Source organism: Schistocerca piceifrons, chromosome 11 (genome assembly GCF_021461385.2).
Source record: "Schistocerca piceifrons isolate TAMUIC-IGC-003096 chromosome 11, iqSchPice1.1, whole genome shotgun sequence".
In the NCBI taxonomy this organism is placed as follows: Eukaryota; Metazoa; Arthropoda; class Insecta; order Orthoptera; family Acrididae; genus Schistocerca; species Schistocerca piceifrons.
In genome coordinates this window covers 32,015,843-32,031,575 of record NC_060148.1, presented here as the reverse complement: position 1 = coordinate 32,031,575, position 15,733 = coordinate 32,015,843, and the positions used below count along the sequence as shown (strand labels likewise).

The 15,733-nt window shown below is 45.0% G+C and overlaps 1 protein-coding gene across 1 annotated transcript in view; it reads left to right on the top strand.

Annotated features, from left to right (window-relative positions):
- LOC124720045 (histidine-rich glycoprotein-like) overlaps positions 1 to 15,733 on the top strand; it is a 211,618-nt gene that overhangs the window by 84,280 nt on the left and 111,605 nt on the right. Inside the window, exons 2-3 of the mRNA XM_047245303.1 lie at positions 848 to 1,523; positions 8,899 to 9,021. Of these exons, the coding sequence (XP_047101259.1) occupies positions 966 to 1,523; positions 8,899 to 9,021 (681 nt within the window). The 5' untranslated portion in view covers positions 848 to 965. The remainder of the gene's footprint in view (positions 1 to 847; positions 1,524 to 8,898; positions 9,022 to 15,733) is intronic.

The window sequence follows — 15,733 nt, the reverse complement described above, 5'->3', positions numbered from 1 at the left end:
CGACTTACTGCACGTTATGCAAGTCTCTATGGCAGTGGCACCACCTCGAATCTGTGCGTCTGTGGTGCATTCGCCCTGGCTGTGTGTTGTTCGGAAGACACAGCAAAAAATAAATGTTAATATTTTTATTAGAAAATTACTACCCAACATTTGTCAATTAAAATTTCAAATCGGTAAGAAATGCAGATTGAAATAAAAGTAAAAACAAGTTTGTGTATTGTGAGCCAAATCAGGGAGTTCACAGTCATAGGGCTAGAATACTAGACAAAAAAAATGGCTCTGAGCACTATGGGACTTAACATCTGAGGTCATCATTCCCATAGAACTTAGAACTAATTAAACCTAACTAACCTAAGGACATCACACACATCCATTCCCGAGGCAGGATTAGAACCTGCGTAGCAGTCTCGCGGTTCCAGACTGAAGGGCCTAGAACCGCTCGGCCACCGCGGCCGGCGCTAGACAAACACACACAAGTTTCAGATAGTTGTCTTGTAAAGCTAGGAATCTCTTTTTTTTTTAGCAGCACTCTTTAGTCTTCAGAGCCGATTTTTTTTAGAGTGTCCTCCTGCTTTGGGAGACTGACATCTATGCATTGACGTTCGAGTCCTGTAAGTCTGGAGAAAATCCAAGCTCTCCAGTCTATAACGTTTCCTTCTGAGGAAAACGACACGAGAAGAACTATTGTTGGACCACATCGAATGAGTGATACTGTTCCCCTTTCAGTTAAACTGCGTACCTATAGTTTAAATAGTTGACATTTATAACACCACATTCTGTGGGTCACTCTTCATAGGTACTGTGATGGTTCGCAAAGAGTACATCATTATTTAAATTTTCTTTCCAGGTCGCCTCCACAGGCAAAGTACCGACGTTGTGTGCAAGCAGAGGTCATCTGTGCCATTTTCCAGGCTAGAGGACTATTTGTGCGGACTGGAGTTTGTAGGAGGAACCGACTCGCACCAATGCACCTGAAGGTGGAAGACGATTCTGAAGACAACAAACCTGCCATCCCAGCGCGGTTTGGCGCGAAACACGACTCCGAGGACTCGTTCCCGGTGGACCAGCAGCACCATCTGGTGGCTGCAGGGTCGCCAGTCGGCGGCACCATGCCGGCTCCTACTGAGGACACCGCCAGTGGTGGAGGGATCACCACCAACCCCAACACCACTGCGGGTACGGTGTTGGCACCCCTGCCGGGTGTGCGCGGGTATTCCCCGCACCACCGTCCCCACCACCACTACCCCCACCACCACCACCACGGCAGCTACTCCGGGCAGCCGGTGCCCCTGTTCGGCGAGCTCCCTCGGGACCCGTGTGGACCGGGATCGTCCGCTCAGCGCGCGGTGGACGTAGGCGGTACGGACCTCCACACCGCGACGCTGATGCCGCCTCCGCCTCCGCCACCACTGGGGCACCACTACGGCTTTGGTCCACACCATCAGCAGCACCCTCACCTCCAACACCAGCACCACAGCCGACCCACTCTGCACCAGCACCACCTGCAGCTACACCACGGGCAGGTAGGCCGCACCCACTAATTGTCATACGGAAATTTTATTCTTGTTTACATATGTAAGCACTTGGGTTCTCTTTCAGGTGTTTAAATTTATCTGTATTCTAAATATACTATGTGATCTGAAGTATCCGGGCACCTGGCTGAAAATCTACATCTACATCCATACTCCGCAAGCCACCTGACGGTGTGTGGCGGAGGGTATCTTGAGTACCTCAATCGGTTCTCACTTCTATTCCAGTCTCGTATTGTTCATAGAAAGAAGGATTGTAGGTATGCCTCTGTGTGGGCTCTAATCGGATTTTGTCCTCATGGTCTCTTCGCGAGATATACATAGGAGGGAGCAACATACTGCTTGACTCCTCGGTGAAGGTACGTTCTCGAAACTTGACCCAAAGCCTGTACCGAGCTACTGAGCGTCTCTCCTGCAGAGTCTTCCACTGGAGTTTATCTATCATCTCCGTAACGCTTTCGCGATTCCTAAATGATCCTGTAACGAAGTGCGCTGGTTTCCGTTGGATTTTCTGCTGTATCTCTTCTATCAACCCTATCTGGTACGGATCCCACACTGCTGAGCAGTATTCAAGCAGTGGACGAACAAGCGTATTGTAACCTACTTCCTTTATTTTCGGATTGCATTTCCTTAGGATACTTGCAATGAATCTGTCTGGCATCTGCTTTACCGACGATCAACTTTATATGATCATTCCATTTTAAATGACTCCCAATGTGTACTCCCAGATAATTTATGGATTTAACTGCTTCCAGTTGCTGACCTGCTATATTGTAGCTAAATGATAAGGGATAAGTAACTTACAAGTTCGTGGCGCTGGAATTCAGTATGGTGTTGGACCACCGTTACCCTCAATGACAGCTTCCACTCTTGCAGCTTAAGTACAGTCAGGTGCTGGAAAGTTTCTTGGAGAATGGCAGCCGGCCGTGCGGTTCTAGGCACTTCAGTCCAGAACCGCGTGACTGCTACGTTCGCAGGTTCGAATCCTGCCTCGGGCATGGATGTGTGTGATGTCCTTAGGTTAGTTAGGTTTAAGTAGCTCTAAGTTTCAGGGGACTGATGACCTCTGCAGTTAAGTCCCATAGTGCTCAGATCCATATTTTTTTTTTTTTTTTTTTTTTTTTTTTTTTGGAGAATGGCAACCCATTCTTCATGGAGAGCTGCACTGATCTACATCTACATTGCAATTGACCCTTAAGTGCCTGGCAGAGGGTTCGTCGAACCATTTTCATACTACTTCTCTACCATTCCACTCTCGAATGGCGCGTGGGAAAAAGGAACACCTAAATCTTTCCGTTCGAGCTCTGATTTCTCTTATATTTTATGATAATCATTTCTCCCTACGTAGGTGGGTGTCAACAAAATATTTTCGCATTTGGAAGAGAAAGTTGGTGATTGAAATTTCGTAAATACATCTCGCAGCAAAGAAGACCGCCTTTGTTTCAGTGACTGCCACCCCAACTCGCGTATCGTATCAGTGACACTCTCACCCCTATTGCGCGATAACACGAAACGAGCTGCCCTTCTTTGCACTTTTTCGGTGTCCTCCGTCAGTCCTACCTGTTAAGGATCCCACACAGTGCAGCAATATTCCAGCAGAGGACGGACAAGTGTAATGTAGGCTGTCTCTTTAGTGGATTTGTCGCATCTTCGAAGTGTTCTGCCAACAAAGGGCTGTCTTTGTTTCGCCTTCCCCACAGTATTATCTATGTGGTCTTTCCAATTTAAGTTGCTCTTAACTGTAATTCCTAGGTATTTAGTTGAATTGACAGCCCTTAGATTTGAGCGATTTATCGTATACCCAAAATTTATCGGTTTTCTTGTAGTGCCCATGTGGATGACCTCGCACTTTTCTTTGTTTAGTGCCAATTGCCACTTTTCGCACCATACAGAAATTCTATCTAGATCATTTTGTAATTGGAATTGATCGTCTGATGATTTTACTAACCGGTAAATTACAGCGTCGTCTGCAAACAATCTAAGGGGGCTGCCCAGATTATCACCTAGACCATTAATGTAAATCAGGAACAGCAGAGGGCCTATGCCACTACCTTGCGAACGCCAAATATCACTTCTGTTTTACTTGATGATTTACCGTCTATCACTACGAACTGTGACCTCTCTGAGAGGAAATCACGAATCCAGTCACACAACTGAGACGGTACTCCATATTCACGCAATTTAATAGTCGCTCGTGAGGAACGGTATCAGAAGCCCTCTGAAAATCTAGGAATATGGAATCGATCTCAGATCCCTTGTCGACAGTACCCATTACTTCATGGGAATAATTGCACAAGAATAATAATAGCACAAGTGTCGGTCGGTGAGGCCTGGCACGAAGTCAGCGTTCCAAAACATCCCGAAGGTGTTCTATAGTACTCAGGTCAGGACTCTGTGCAGGCCAGTCCATTACAGGGATGTTATTGTCGTGTAACCACTCCGACACAGGCCGTGCATTATGAATAGGTGCTCGAACGTATTGAAAGGTGCGATCGCCGGCCGGACGGTGTGGCCGTGCGGTTCTAGGCGCGTCAGTCTGGAACCGCGTGTCCGCTACGGTCGCAGGTTCGAATCCTGCCTCGGGCATGGATGTGCGTGGTGTCCTTAGGTTAGTTAGGTTTAAGTAGTTCTAAGTTCTAGGGGACTGATGACCACAGATGTTGAGTCCCATAGTGCTCAGAGCCATTTGAACCATTTTTTTTGCAAATGCCATCCCCCAATTGCTCTTCAACTGTGGTAAGCAACAAAGTGCTTAAAACATCAATGTAGGCCTGTGCTGTGATAGTGCCACGCAAAACAACAAGTGGTGCAAGCCCCATCCATGAAAAACACGACCACACCATAACACCACCGCCTCCGAATTTTACTGTCGGTACTACACACGGTGGCAGATGACGTTCACTGGGCATTCGCCATACCCACACCCTGCCATCGGATCGCCATATTGTGTACCGTGATTCGTCACTCCACACAACGTTTTTACACTGTTCGATCTTCCAATGTTTACGCTTCTTACATGAAGCGAGGTGTCGTTTGGTATTTACCGGCGTGATGTGTGGCTTATGAGCAGCCGCTCGACCACGAAATGCAAGTTTTCTCACCTCCCGCCTAACTGTCATAGTACTTGCAGTGGATCCTGATGCAGTTTGGAATTCCTGTGTGATGGTCTGGATAGACGTCTGCCTATTACACATTAAGACCCTCTTCAACTGCCGGCGGTCTCTGTCAGTCAACAGACGAGGTCGGCCTGTACGCTTTTGTGCTGTACGTGTCCCTTCACGTTTCCACTTCACTATCACATCGGAAACAGTGGACCTAGGGATGCTTAGGAGTGTGTAAATCTCGCATAGAGACGTATGACAGAAGTCGCACCCAATCACCTGACCACGTTCGAAGTCCGTGAGTTCCGCGTAGCGCCCCATTCAGCTCTCTCACGACGTCTAATGACTACTGAGGTCGCTGATATGCAGTACCTGGCAGTAGGTGGCAGCACAATCCACCTAATACGAAAAACGTATGTTTTTGGCGATGTCCGGATACTTTTGATCACATAGTGTATCTACAGCCACTGTGCCTTACTCGCTCCTTCAGATCTGATTATCTAGCAGATAAAAGATCAATACACTCCTGGACATTAAAACTGCAACAGCAGCAAGCGTAGCAAATAATTTGTTGTGAGTGCATATAGTAAACAACATCAAATTTGTATGTGGTTTTTGAGTCCTCAGGTTTCTAACTGGTTTGATGTGGCCCAACACGAATTCCCCTCCTGTGGCAACTTTTTTTTATCTCAAATTAACAACTACGATCTATGTCCTCAGTTATTTGTAGAAGGTATACCAGTTTCTGTCTTCCTCTACAGTTTTTACCCTCTCCCTCTATTATCATGGAAGTTATTCCCTGTTGTGTTAACGGCTGTCATGCTGTACCTTCTTCTTGTCAGTGTTTTCCATACATTCCTATACTCGACAGTTCTGTGGAAAACCTCCCCGTTCCTTACCTTATCAGTCCACCAAATTTTTCACATTCGTCGGTAGCACCACATCTCAAATGCTTCAATATTCTCGCGTGCAGGTATCACATAGTCTCTGTTTCACCACCATGTGCTCCAAACGTACATCCTGAAAAATTTCTTCCTCAAATTAAGACCTATGTTTGATAGTAGTAGACCTCTTCTGGAAGGAAATGCCCTTTTTGCCAGTGCTAACTTGATTTTTATGTCCTCCTTGCTCCGTCCACCGCGATTTATTTTGCTGCTTCGGTAGCAGAACTCCTCAACTTTGCTACGCGATCCCTAATCCTGATGTTAACATTCTCGCTGTTTTCATTTTTGCTACTTCTCATTACTTTCGTGTTTCTTCGATTTACTCTCGATCTGTATTTTGTACTCATTAGACTGTTCATTTCATTCAGCGTAATATGTAATTCTTCTTCACTTTCACTCAGGATAGCAACGTCATCAGCGAATTGCATCACTGCTATCCTTCCGTCTTGAATTTTAATTTCACTCCTGAAGTTTCCTTTATTTCCATCATTGCTTCTTCTATGTACAGATTGAACGGTAGGGGCTCCAAATTACATCCCTTTTTAATCCGAACACTTCATTCTTGGCCTTCCACTCTTATTCCACTTTGTTCTTGTTCTTGTGCATATTGTCTTTCTCTGTTGCTTACCCCTGTTTTTCTCGGAACTTTGAACGTTTTACACCATTATCGTAGAACGCTTTTTCTATGTCGACAAATGATATGAACGTGTCTTGATTTCACGAGGGTTGCCCAGAAAGTAATACACCGATTTTTTTCATCAACAATTCTTTATTGAACATAATGAAAATCACACACACGAAAGAATGGTGTTTTATTTACGCACCATATATTTCCACGTAATCTCCACCCCGTTTCATGGCCTTCCTGCAGCGCTAAACAAGTGCGTGCAGGCCCTGTCGGTACCATTGCTACTGGATTCGTGATTTCCTGTCAGAAAGGTCACAGTTCGTAGTAATAAGCGGAAAGTCATCGAATAAAACAGAATTTAAACAGATGTAAAATCCCCAAGATTGGCTATCTTTTACGGAAACTCGAAATTTAGCGCTGACTTCAATGCGAGATGACTATAACAGTTTCCACAACGAAACCTTGTCGCGAAATGTGGCAGAAAATCCAAAGAGATTCTGGTCGTATGTGAAGTATGTTAGCGGCAAGAAACAATCAATGCATTCTCTCACATTAGCAGTGGAGATACTATCGAATACAGTGCTGCCAAACCAGAGTTACTAAACACAGTCTTCCGAAATGCCTTCACAAAAGAAGACGAAGCAAATATTCCAGAATTCGAATCGAGAACAGCTGCCAATATAACGTAGAAGCAAATATCCTCGGAGTAGTGAAACAACTTATATCACTTAATAAAAGCAAGTCTTCTGGTCCAGACTGTACACCGATCAGGTTCCTTTCGGAGTATGCTGATGCATTAGCTCCATTCTTAACAGTCATATACAACCGTTCGCTCGACGAAAGATCCGTAGCCAAAGACTGGAAAGTTGCACAGGTCACACCAATATTCAAGACAGGTAGTAGGAGTAATGCCCTAAATTACAGACCCATATCGTTAACGTCGATATGCAGCAGAATTTTAGAACATATATTGTGTTCGAACACTATGAATTACCTCGAAGGAAGCGGTCTATTGACACACTGTAAACATGGGTTTAGAAAACATCCTTCTTGTGAAACACAACTAGCTCTTTATTCAAATGGAGTGTTGAGCGCTATTGACAAGGGATTTCAGATCGATTCCGTGTTTTTGGATTTCCGGAAGGCTTTTGACACTGTACCACACAAGCGGCTCGTAGTGAAATTGCGTGCTTATGGAATATCGTCTCAGTTATGTGACTGGATTCGTGATTTCCTGTCAGAGATGCGCTGCTTCCTGGACTCGGGTAGCCTCGCCGACCCCGAATCGACCCCGCTCGGCGGATAAACGACGAAGGGCCGGTGTGCCGGTCAGCCTGGAGGTGGTTTTTAGGCGGTTTTCCACATCCCACTAGGTGAATACCGGGCTGGTCCCCACGGCCCGGCTCAGTTACAGGACTCGCAGACATTTGATAAACGTTGGCACTATTGCACAGTTTACACTAGATGCAGACAGCTGGGGTACACTACTTCTATCCTGGGGGGTACGGGGTGGTGGCAGGAAGAGCATCCAATCACCCTCTGCAACTAACTTTGCCAGACTCCATAGTAACAACCCAGACCCGGCGGTACCTGGAGTGAGATCCAGATACAACAACAACAACAACAACAATACCAGCCTTACCAATATGTCACTTGAAAGAAAACAGCCCTCACTTACTATTTTTTAACGAAGTAACCCGGTTTCAACACTGCTAGGAGTGTCTTCCTCAGAATTTAAATCAAAGTAGTTTACTATTTTTTAACGAATTAACCGCGTTTCAACACTGCTAGGAGTATCTTCCTCAGAATTTAAACCAAAGAAATTTAAATTCTGAGGAACATATTGGTAAAATTTTGTGCATTGCTGCACGTTCAGAGACCGTGAATAACTACAATTGAAAGAAAACAGCCCTTGGTCACTATTTTTTAACGAATTATCCGGGTTTCAACACTACTAGGAGTGTCTTCCTCAGAATTTAAATCAAAGAAATTTAAATTCTTATGAAGACACTCCTAGCAGTGTTGAAACCCGGTTAATTCGTTAGAATTAATTTCTGAGGAAGACACTCCTAGTAGTGTTGAAACCCAGTTAATTCATTAAATTGAAAGAAAAGAGACCTCGGTCACTATTTAAATTCTAAGGAAGACTCCTAGCAGTGTTGAAACCCTGTTAATTCGTTAAAAAATAGTGAGCGAGGGCTGCTTTCTTTCAATTGTAATTATTCACCGTCTCTGAACGTGCAGCCATGTACAAAATTTTACCAATGTTTTTAAATGACTGTAACATGGAAGCGGTACATTTCCGGACACAAGTTCCAGCTCAAAATATTATGTAGCCAGACTCCTCTAGTAGTCCTACAGGCTTGTCAAGGGAAATTTAGATGGTTCAAATGGTTCAAATGGCTCAGAGCACTATGGGACTTAACTTCTAAGGCCATCAATCCCCTAGAACTTAGAACTACTTAAAGGTGACTAACCTAAGGACATCACACACATCCATGCCCGAGGCAGGATTCGAACCTGCGACCGTAGCGGACACGCGGTTCCAGACTGTAGTGCCTAGAACCGCTCGGCCACCTCGGCCGGCCGGAAATTTAGACCACGCTGTACATGTGTGATGTATTACCACTCTGATGTCAGCCTCTTCACCAATACTGGTTCGCCTCCCAGTGCCTGTGTATTTGTTGCCCTATCAGGTTGTGCACCAGCCGGGACCAGATGGTGAGGAGGCTCACTTCGGCTCAGCGCATCACCAGCCCCAGGAGGTGCTCCATCACCAGCAGCAGCCAGCAGCCGGAGTTCAGCATTCCGAGGCCCAGGTGAGTGAAGAAACAACTGTCACTGGTGTAGAAATTTATATTACGTATTGTTTGGCAACAGCTTAATCTCTGCGTGAATCCGTATCTCACGTCCGTTTTCTTCTCTATCATAGTTTTTCCACAATATGTGTTCCCTGTAAACCTGAAAAATAATTAAATTTTTGTAATAGGTGGGAGACAGGTTTGTAACTATTCCTGATGTTATTCAATCTGTACATTGAGCAAGATGAGATTTGAGAAGGGAACTGAACTGACACTCAGAGAGCAATAGACACGGGTTCCCAGGTAGATGCCGTGTTTCTTGACTTCCGCAATGCGTTTGATACAGTTCCCCACAGTCGTTTAATGAACAAAGTAGGAGCATATGGACTATCAGACCAAATGGGTGATTGGATTGAAGAGTTCCTACATAACAGAACGCAGCATGTCATTCTCAATGGAGAGAGGTCTCCGAATTAAGAGTGATTTCAGGTGTGCCGCAGGGGAGTGTCGTAGGACCGTTGCTATTCACAATATATAAAAATGACCTTGTGGGTAACGTTGGAAGTTCACTGAGGCTTTTTGCGAATGATGATGTAGTATATCGAGAGGTTGTAACAATGGAAAATTGTGCTTAAGTGCAGAAGGATCTGCAGCGAATTGACGCATGGTGCAGGGAATGGCAATTGAATCTAAATGTAGACAAGTGTAATGTGCTGCGAATACACATAAAGAACGATCCCTTATCATTTAGCTACAATATAGCAGGTCAGCAACTGGAAGCAGTTAATTCCATAAATTATCTGGGACTAGGCAGTAGGACTGACTTAAAATGGAATGACCATATAAAATTAATCGTCGGTAAATCAGACGCCAGACTGATATTCATTGGAAGAATCCTAAGGAAATGCAGTCCGAAAACAAAGGAAGTAGGTTACAGTACACTCGTTCGCCCACTGCTTGAATACTGCTCATCGGTGTGGGATCCGTACCAGATAGGGTTGATAGAATAGATAGAGGAGATCCAATGGAGAGCAGCGCGCTTCTTTACAGGATCATTTAGTAATCGCGAAAGCGCTACGGAGATGATAGATAAACTCCAGTTGAAGGCTCTGCAAGAGAGACGCTCAGTAGCTCGGTACTGGCTTTTGTTGAAGTTTCGAGAACATACCTTGTCCGAGGAGTCAAGCAGTATATTGCGCCCTCCTACGTATATCTCGTGAAGAGACCGTGAGGAAAAAATCAGAGATATTAGAGCCCACACAGAGGCATGCCCACAATCTATCTTTCCACGAACAATACTAGACTGGAATAGAATGGAGAACCGATAGGTGGCTTGCGGAGTATGGATGTAGATGTAGATATAGATGTAGAAGATCAGGGAAAGCAAATAAAACTTTTGAGAAATGCTGAAAACGTTGCAATTCTGTCAGAGATGGGAAAGGTATTAGAAGATCAATTGAAGGGAATGGATATTGTCTTTGAAAGAGGTCATTAGATGAACATGAAGTAAAAGATGAGTAAAGGAATGTACTTTAATTATGTCAGATGATGCCGAAGGAATTACATCAGGAAATGAGAAATGCGTTCTGCAATTTGGCTAGGAACATATCTGATTATTGCCGGCCGGAGTGGCCGAGCGGTTCTAGGCGCTACAGTCCAGAACCGCGCGACCGCTAAGGTCGCAGGTTCGAATCCTGCCTCGGGCATGGAAGTGTGTAATGTCCTTAGGTTAGTTAGGTTTAAGTAGTTCTAAGTTCTAGGGGACTGATGACCTCAGAAGTTAAGTCCCATAGTGCTCAGAGACATGGCTGATGATTGCGGAAGTAGTGGGATTTAAATATTAAAAAAAAAATTAAATAAAAAGATATCGACCCCTAAGAGGGGAAGTAGAGAAGGGGGCATAATTTTTACATCAGTGAACATAAACTACGAGGCTGTTAAACAAGGAATGATCATAATTTTTTATGGTCATAATTTCTCGCGCTAAAATTTAATCTTAATGACATTCTGTCAGCTTAATGCGCAACAAACACGCCGTAGCAGTTTCATTGTTGGGACTCCTGGTTCCCGCCTGTGAGAGGCAGGCAAGGTCAGACAAGTTCAGAATCGCCATTCGCTACAATGGAGGTAACACGCCAGGAAAGAGTCTGCTTTCGTCTCAACAAATCTTCCGCTGAGGCCTGTACAATGTTACAGACTCTGTTCTTCGCTACAGCACAGCTCGAAGGTGGTTTAAAATGTTTAAAGAGGGGAGACAATCAATTTCAGTGGAACGTGGACCCGGTGCTCCAGTTACTGCTCTTACGGAAGAAAACATCAACACTGCTGCTGTCACTGTGGGAGAGGATCGACGAGTTACCTTAAGATCACTTTCTGAAATACTGAATATTTCGTTGGGTGCCACCCACACGTTGGTGACAGAAAAATTACTCATGGCACGTGTTTGTGGACGGTGGCTTCCAAGACTGTCGATTCCCGAACAAAAGGACATTCGTGTGCAGGTGTGCATGCAGTTAAAATTGATGTTAGAGGAAGATGCGGAGTTTCTTTCAAATGTAATCAATGATGATGAAACTTGGCTACATGATATTGATCCTGAGAGCAAACAGCAAAGCTCAGTGCAGAAATCTCCATCATCACCAACCACCAAAAAAAGCAAAAGTGTTTGCTTCCTGCGGCCTCGGTTGACTGTGCGGTTCTAGGCGCTTCAGTCCGGAACCGCGAGACTGGTACCGTCGCAGGTTCGAATCCTGCCTCGGGCATGGATGTGTGTGACGTCCTTAGCTTAGTTAGGTTTAAGTAGTTCTAAGTTCTAGGGGACTGATGACCTCAGATGTTGAGTCCCGTAGTGCTCAGAGCCATTTGGACCATTTTTTTTGTTTGCTTCTGCTGGGGAAGTTACGGTCATATCATTGTTTGATATTCATGGAATGGTTTATCAGCATGTTGCGCTTCCACACACATCAGTAACTGGACAACACTACAAGGATGTCCTGAAATCATTGCAAGTCCATATCAGGTGCAAAAGACCGTATTTGCATGAAGCAGGCTGGATGCTGCAAATGGTTCAAATGGCTCTGAGCACTACGGGACTTAACATCTGTGGTCATCAGTCCCCTAGAACTTAGAACTACTTAAACCTAACGAACCTAAGGACATCACACACATCCATGCCCGAGGCAGGATTCTAACCTGCGATCGTAGCGGTCACGCGGTTCCAGACTGAAGCGCCAAGAACCGCACGGCCACACCGGCCGGCTGGATGCTGCACCACGATAATGCTCGGCCGCATATTGCCAGGGTTGTTGCTGAATATCTTGCAAAAAAATCAACGTGAAGTGGGTCCCTCACCCTCCCTATAGTCAGGATTTAGACCCATGTGACTTTTTTTCTGTTCCCTAACATAAAGAAACGCCTTCGTGGGAGACATTATCAATCATCAGAAGCAGTGGTGAAGGCTGCGGGGGCGACTTTGAAGAACCTGTCAAAAAATTGTTTTCATCATATATTTGAAGACTGGGAGAAACGCTGGGACAAGTGCATCACATTCATGGGACACTGCTTTGAGAAGGACCATCAAAATTATGATGATGAGTAAAGGAATGTTTTCAAAAAAATTGTTGTTGATGTTGTGGTCTTCAGTCGTGAGACTGGTTTGATGCAGCTCTCCATGCTACTCTATCCTGTGCAAACTTCATCTCCCAGTACCTAGTGCAGCCTACATCCCTCTGAATCTGCTTAATGTATTCATTTCTTGGACTCCCTCTGCGATTTTTACCCTCCACGCTGCCCTCCAATACTACATTGGTGATCCCTTGATGTCTCAGAACATGTCCTACCAACTGATCCCTTCTTCTGGTCAAGTTGTGCCACAAACACCTCTTCTCCCCAATTCTATTCAATACCTCCTCATTAGTTATGTGATGTACCCATCTAATCTTCAGCATTCTTCTGTAGCACCACATTTCGAATGCTTCTATTCTCTTCTTGTCCAAACTATTTATCGTCCATCTTTCGCTTCCATATATGGCTATGCTCCATACAAATACTTTCAGAAACGACTTCCTGACACTTCAATCTATACTCGATGTTAACAAATTTCTCTTCTTCAGAAACGCTTACCTTGCCATTGCCAGTCTACATTTTATATCCTCTCTACTTCGACCATCATCAGTTATTTTGCTCCCCAAATAGCAAAACTCCTTTACTACTTTAAGTGTGTCATATCCTAATCTAATTCCCTCAGCATCACCCGACTTAATTCGACTACATTCCATTATCCTCGTTTTGCTTTTGTTGATGTTCATCTTATATCCTCCCTTCAAGACACTGTCCATTCCGTTCAACTACTCTTCCAAGTCCTTTGCTGTCTCTGAGAGAATTACGATGCCATCGGCGTACCTCAAAGTTTTTATTTTATCTCCATGGATTTTGATTCCTACTCCGAACTTTTCTTTTGTTTCCTTTACTGCTTGCTCAATATACAGATTGAATAACATCGGGGATAGGCTACAACCCTGCCTCACTCCCTTCCCAATTATCATCATTATGATGATTCTTTGTTGAACAGCCCTAGTATCTTAAAAAAAAAGGATGTATAGCTACTTAAACGGCACAGTGCATAGATGCATGCTCTCCCACGATCCTCCACACACAATGAAAGAAGAAATTCTGCACATTCCGCATTGTCGCACGTTGGGGTAAACAGTGGGTGCAGGGGGGTACAGTACAGGCTATCCTTACGTGGAGATGCAGACATGTGGGGTCAGCTGACGTCACAGCACGTAGCCTATAGAGTGTCTTAACTCTTTCGAATTATTGTGGGGAGTGCCTTCTCGTGAACTCACGTTAAAGGTTCGTGTTCCACTCCTCTTATTACGAAACCTTGACGCAACCAGACTGTAGAACGGTACACGTTTGCAAATTGGTATGACAGGTAAAAGAACAAATGTTTTAATGCCATGAATCCCATTTAGAGTGACAGATTTGCCTCCTCAATTTAAAAGATTGCAATTGCAGACCAATTATAGTATCAGATCCACTCTTTGGCTTTGAGCAATGACGTAATACCTAAGGCACAGATGCTACATATAGGCAATCTTTGAAAGCAACTGATCATATTTGTAAATAAACGAATGCAGCATACGATAAAAGTACCATTACAGTTCATGTGATTAATTACTTAACCACAAATTAAATCGACGAGTATTAAAGGTAGCCGGCCGCCGTGACCGCGCGGTTCTAGGCGCTTCAGTCTGGAAACGCTCCGCTGCTGCGGTCGCAGGTTCGAATCCAGCCTCGGGCATGGGTGTGTGTGATGTCCCTAGGTTAGCTAGGTTTAAGTGGTTCTAAGTTCTAGGGGACTGACGACTCCCATAGTGCTCAGAGCCAATTGAACCATTTGAACTCAACTGTTTCAAGCTGTAATGAGACCGAGATGGCACGGACACACATACACAGGCGTCCTAAATTAAAGAAACGAACGGAAATTTTGCAAGGTTGCGTTTATTTTGCCACAGAATAGTAGAAACAGGTGACAGCAAAGTAGAAACAATGTAAAGGATACAGAACGTAATGAACTGCAACCAGTGTAACGGTAGACAAAAATGTTCTTCGTCTTTTTCCAACTTCACCGATTTGTACACACATTCCGACAACTGGTTAATGTGCTAAGTACGGAATGTGGCCACCTATGGCAGCAATACAGGTTTGACAACGACCTGCTCTCAAGTCTTGGAGAGTGGTTGGTGAATACTGGTGGTGTGACTGTGAAATGGAAACGCGAAGGAAGATACATTATGTGCTCAATAGTATCCGGACACCTAGCTGAAAATGACTTATAAGTTCGTGGCACCGTCCATCGGTAATGCTGGAATTCAATGTCGTGTTGGCCCACCGTAAGCCTTGATGACATCTTCCACTCTCGCAGGCATACGTTCAGTCAGATGCTGGGATGTTTCTTGGGGAATGGCAGCCCATTCTCCACGGAGTGCTGCACTGAAGACAGGTATCGATGTTGCTCGGTTAGACCTGGCACGTTCCAAAACATCCCAAAGGTGTTCAAAAAATGGCTCTGAGCACTATGGGACTTAACAGCTGTGGTCATCAGTCCCCTAGAACTTAGAACTACTTAAACCTAACTAACCTAAGGACATCACACACATCCAAGCCCGAGGCAGGATTCGAACCTGCGACCGTAGCAGTCGAACGGTTCCGGACTGCGCGCCTAGAACCGCGAGACCACCGCGGCCGGCCAAAGGTGTTCTATAGGATTCAGTTCAGGACTCAGTGCAGGCCAGTCCATTACAGGGATGTATTTGTCGTGTAGCCACTCCGCCACAGGCCGTGCATTATGAACAGGTGCTCGATGGTGTTGGAAGCTGCAAACGCGATTCCCGAATTGCTCTTCAACTTTGGGAAGCAAGAAAGTGCTTAAAACATCAATGTAGGCCTGTACTGTGATAGTGCCACGCAAAACAACAACTGGTGCAAGCCCCATCCATGAAAACACGACCAGACCTTAACACCACCGCCTCCTAATTTTACTGTTGGCACTACACACGCTGGCAGATGACGTTCACTGGGCATTCGCCATAACCACACCCTGCCATCGGATCGCCATGTTGTGTACCGTGATTCGTCACTCCGCACAACGTTTTTACACTGTTCGATCTTCCAATGTTTACGCTTCTTACATGAAGCGAGGTGTAGTTTGGTATTTACCGGCGTG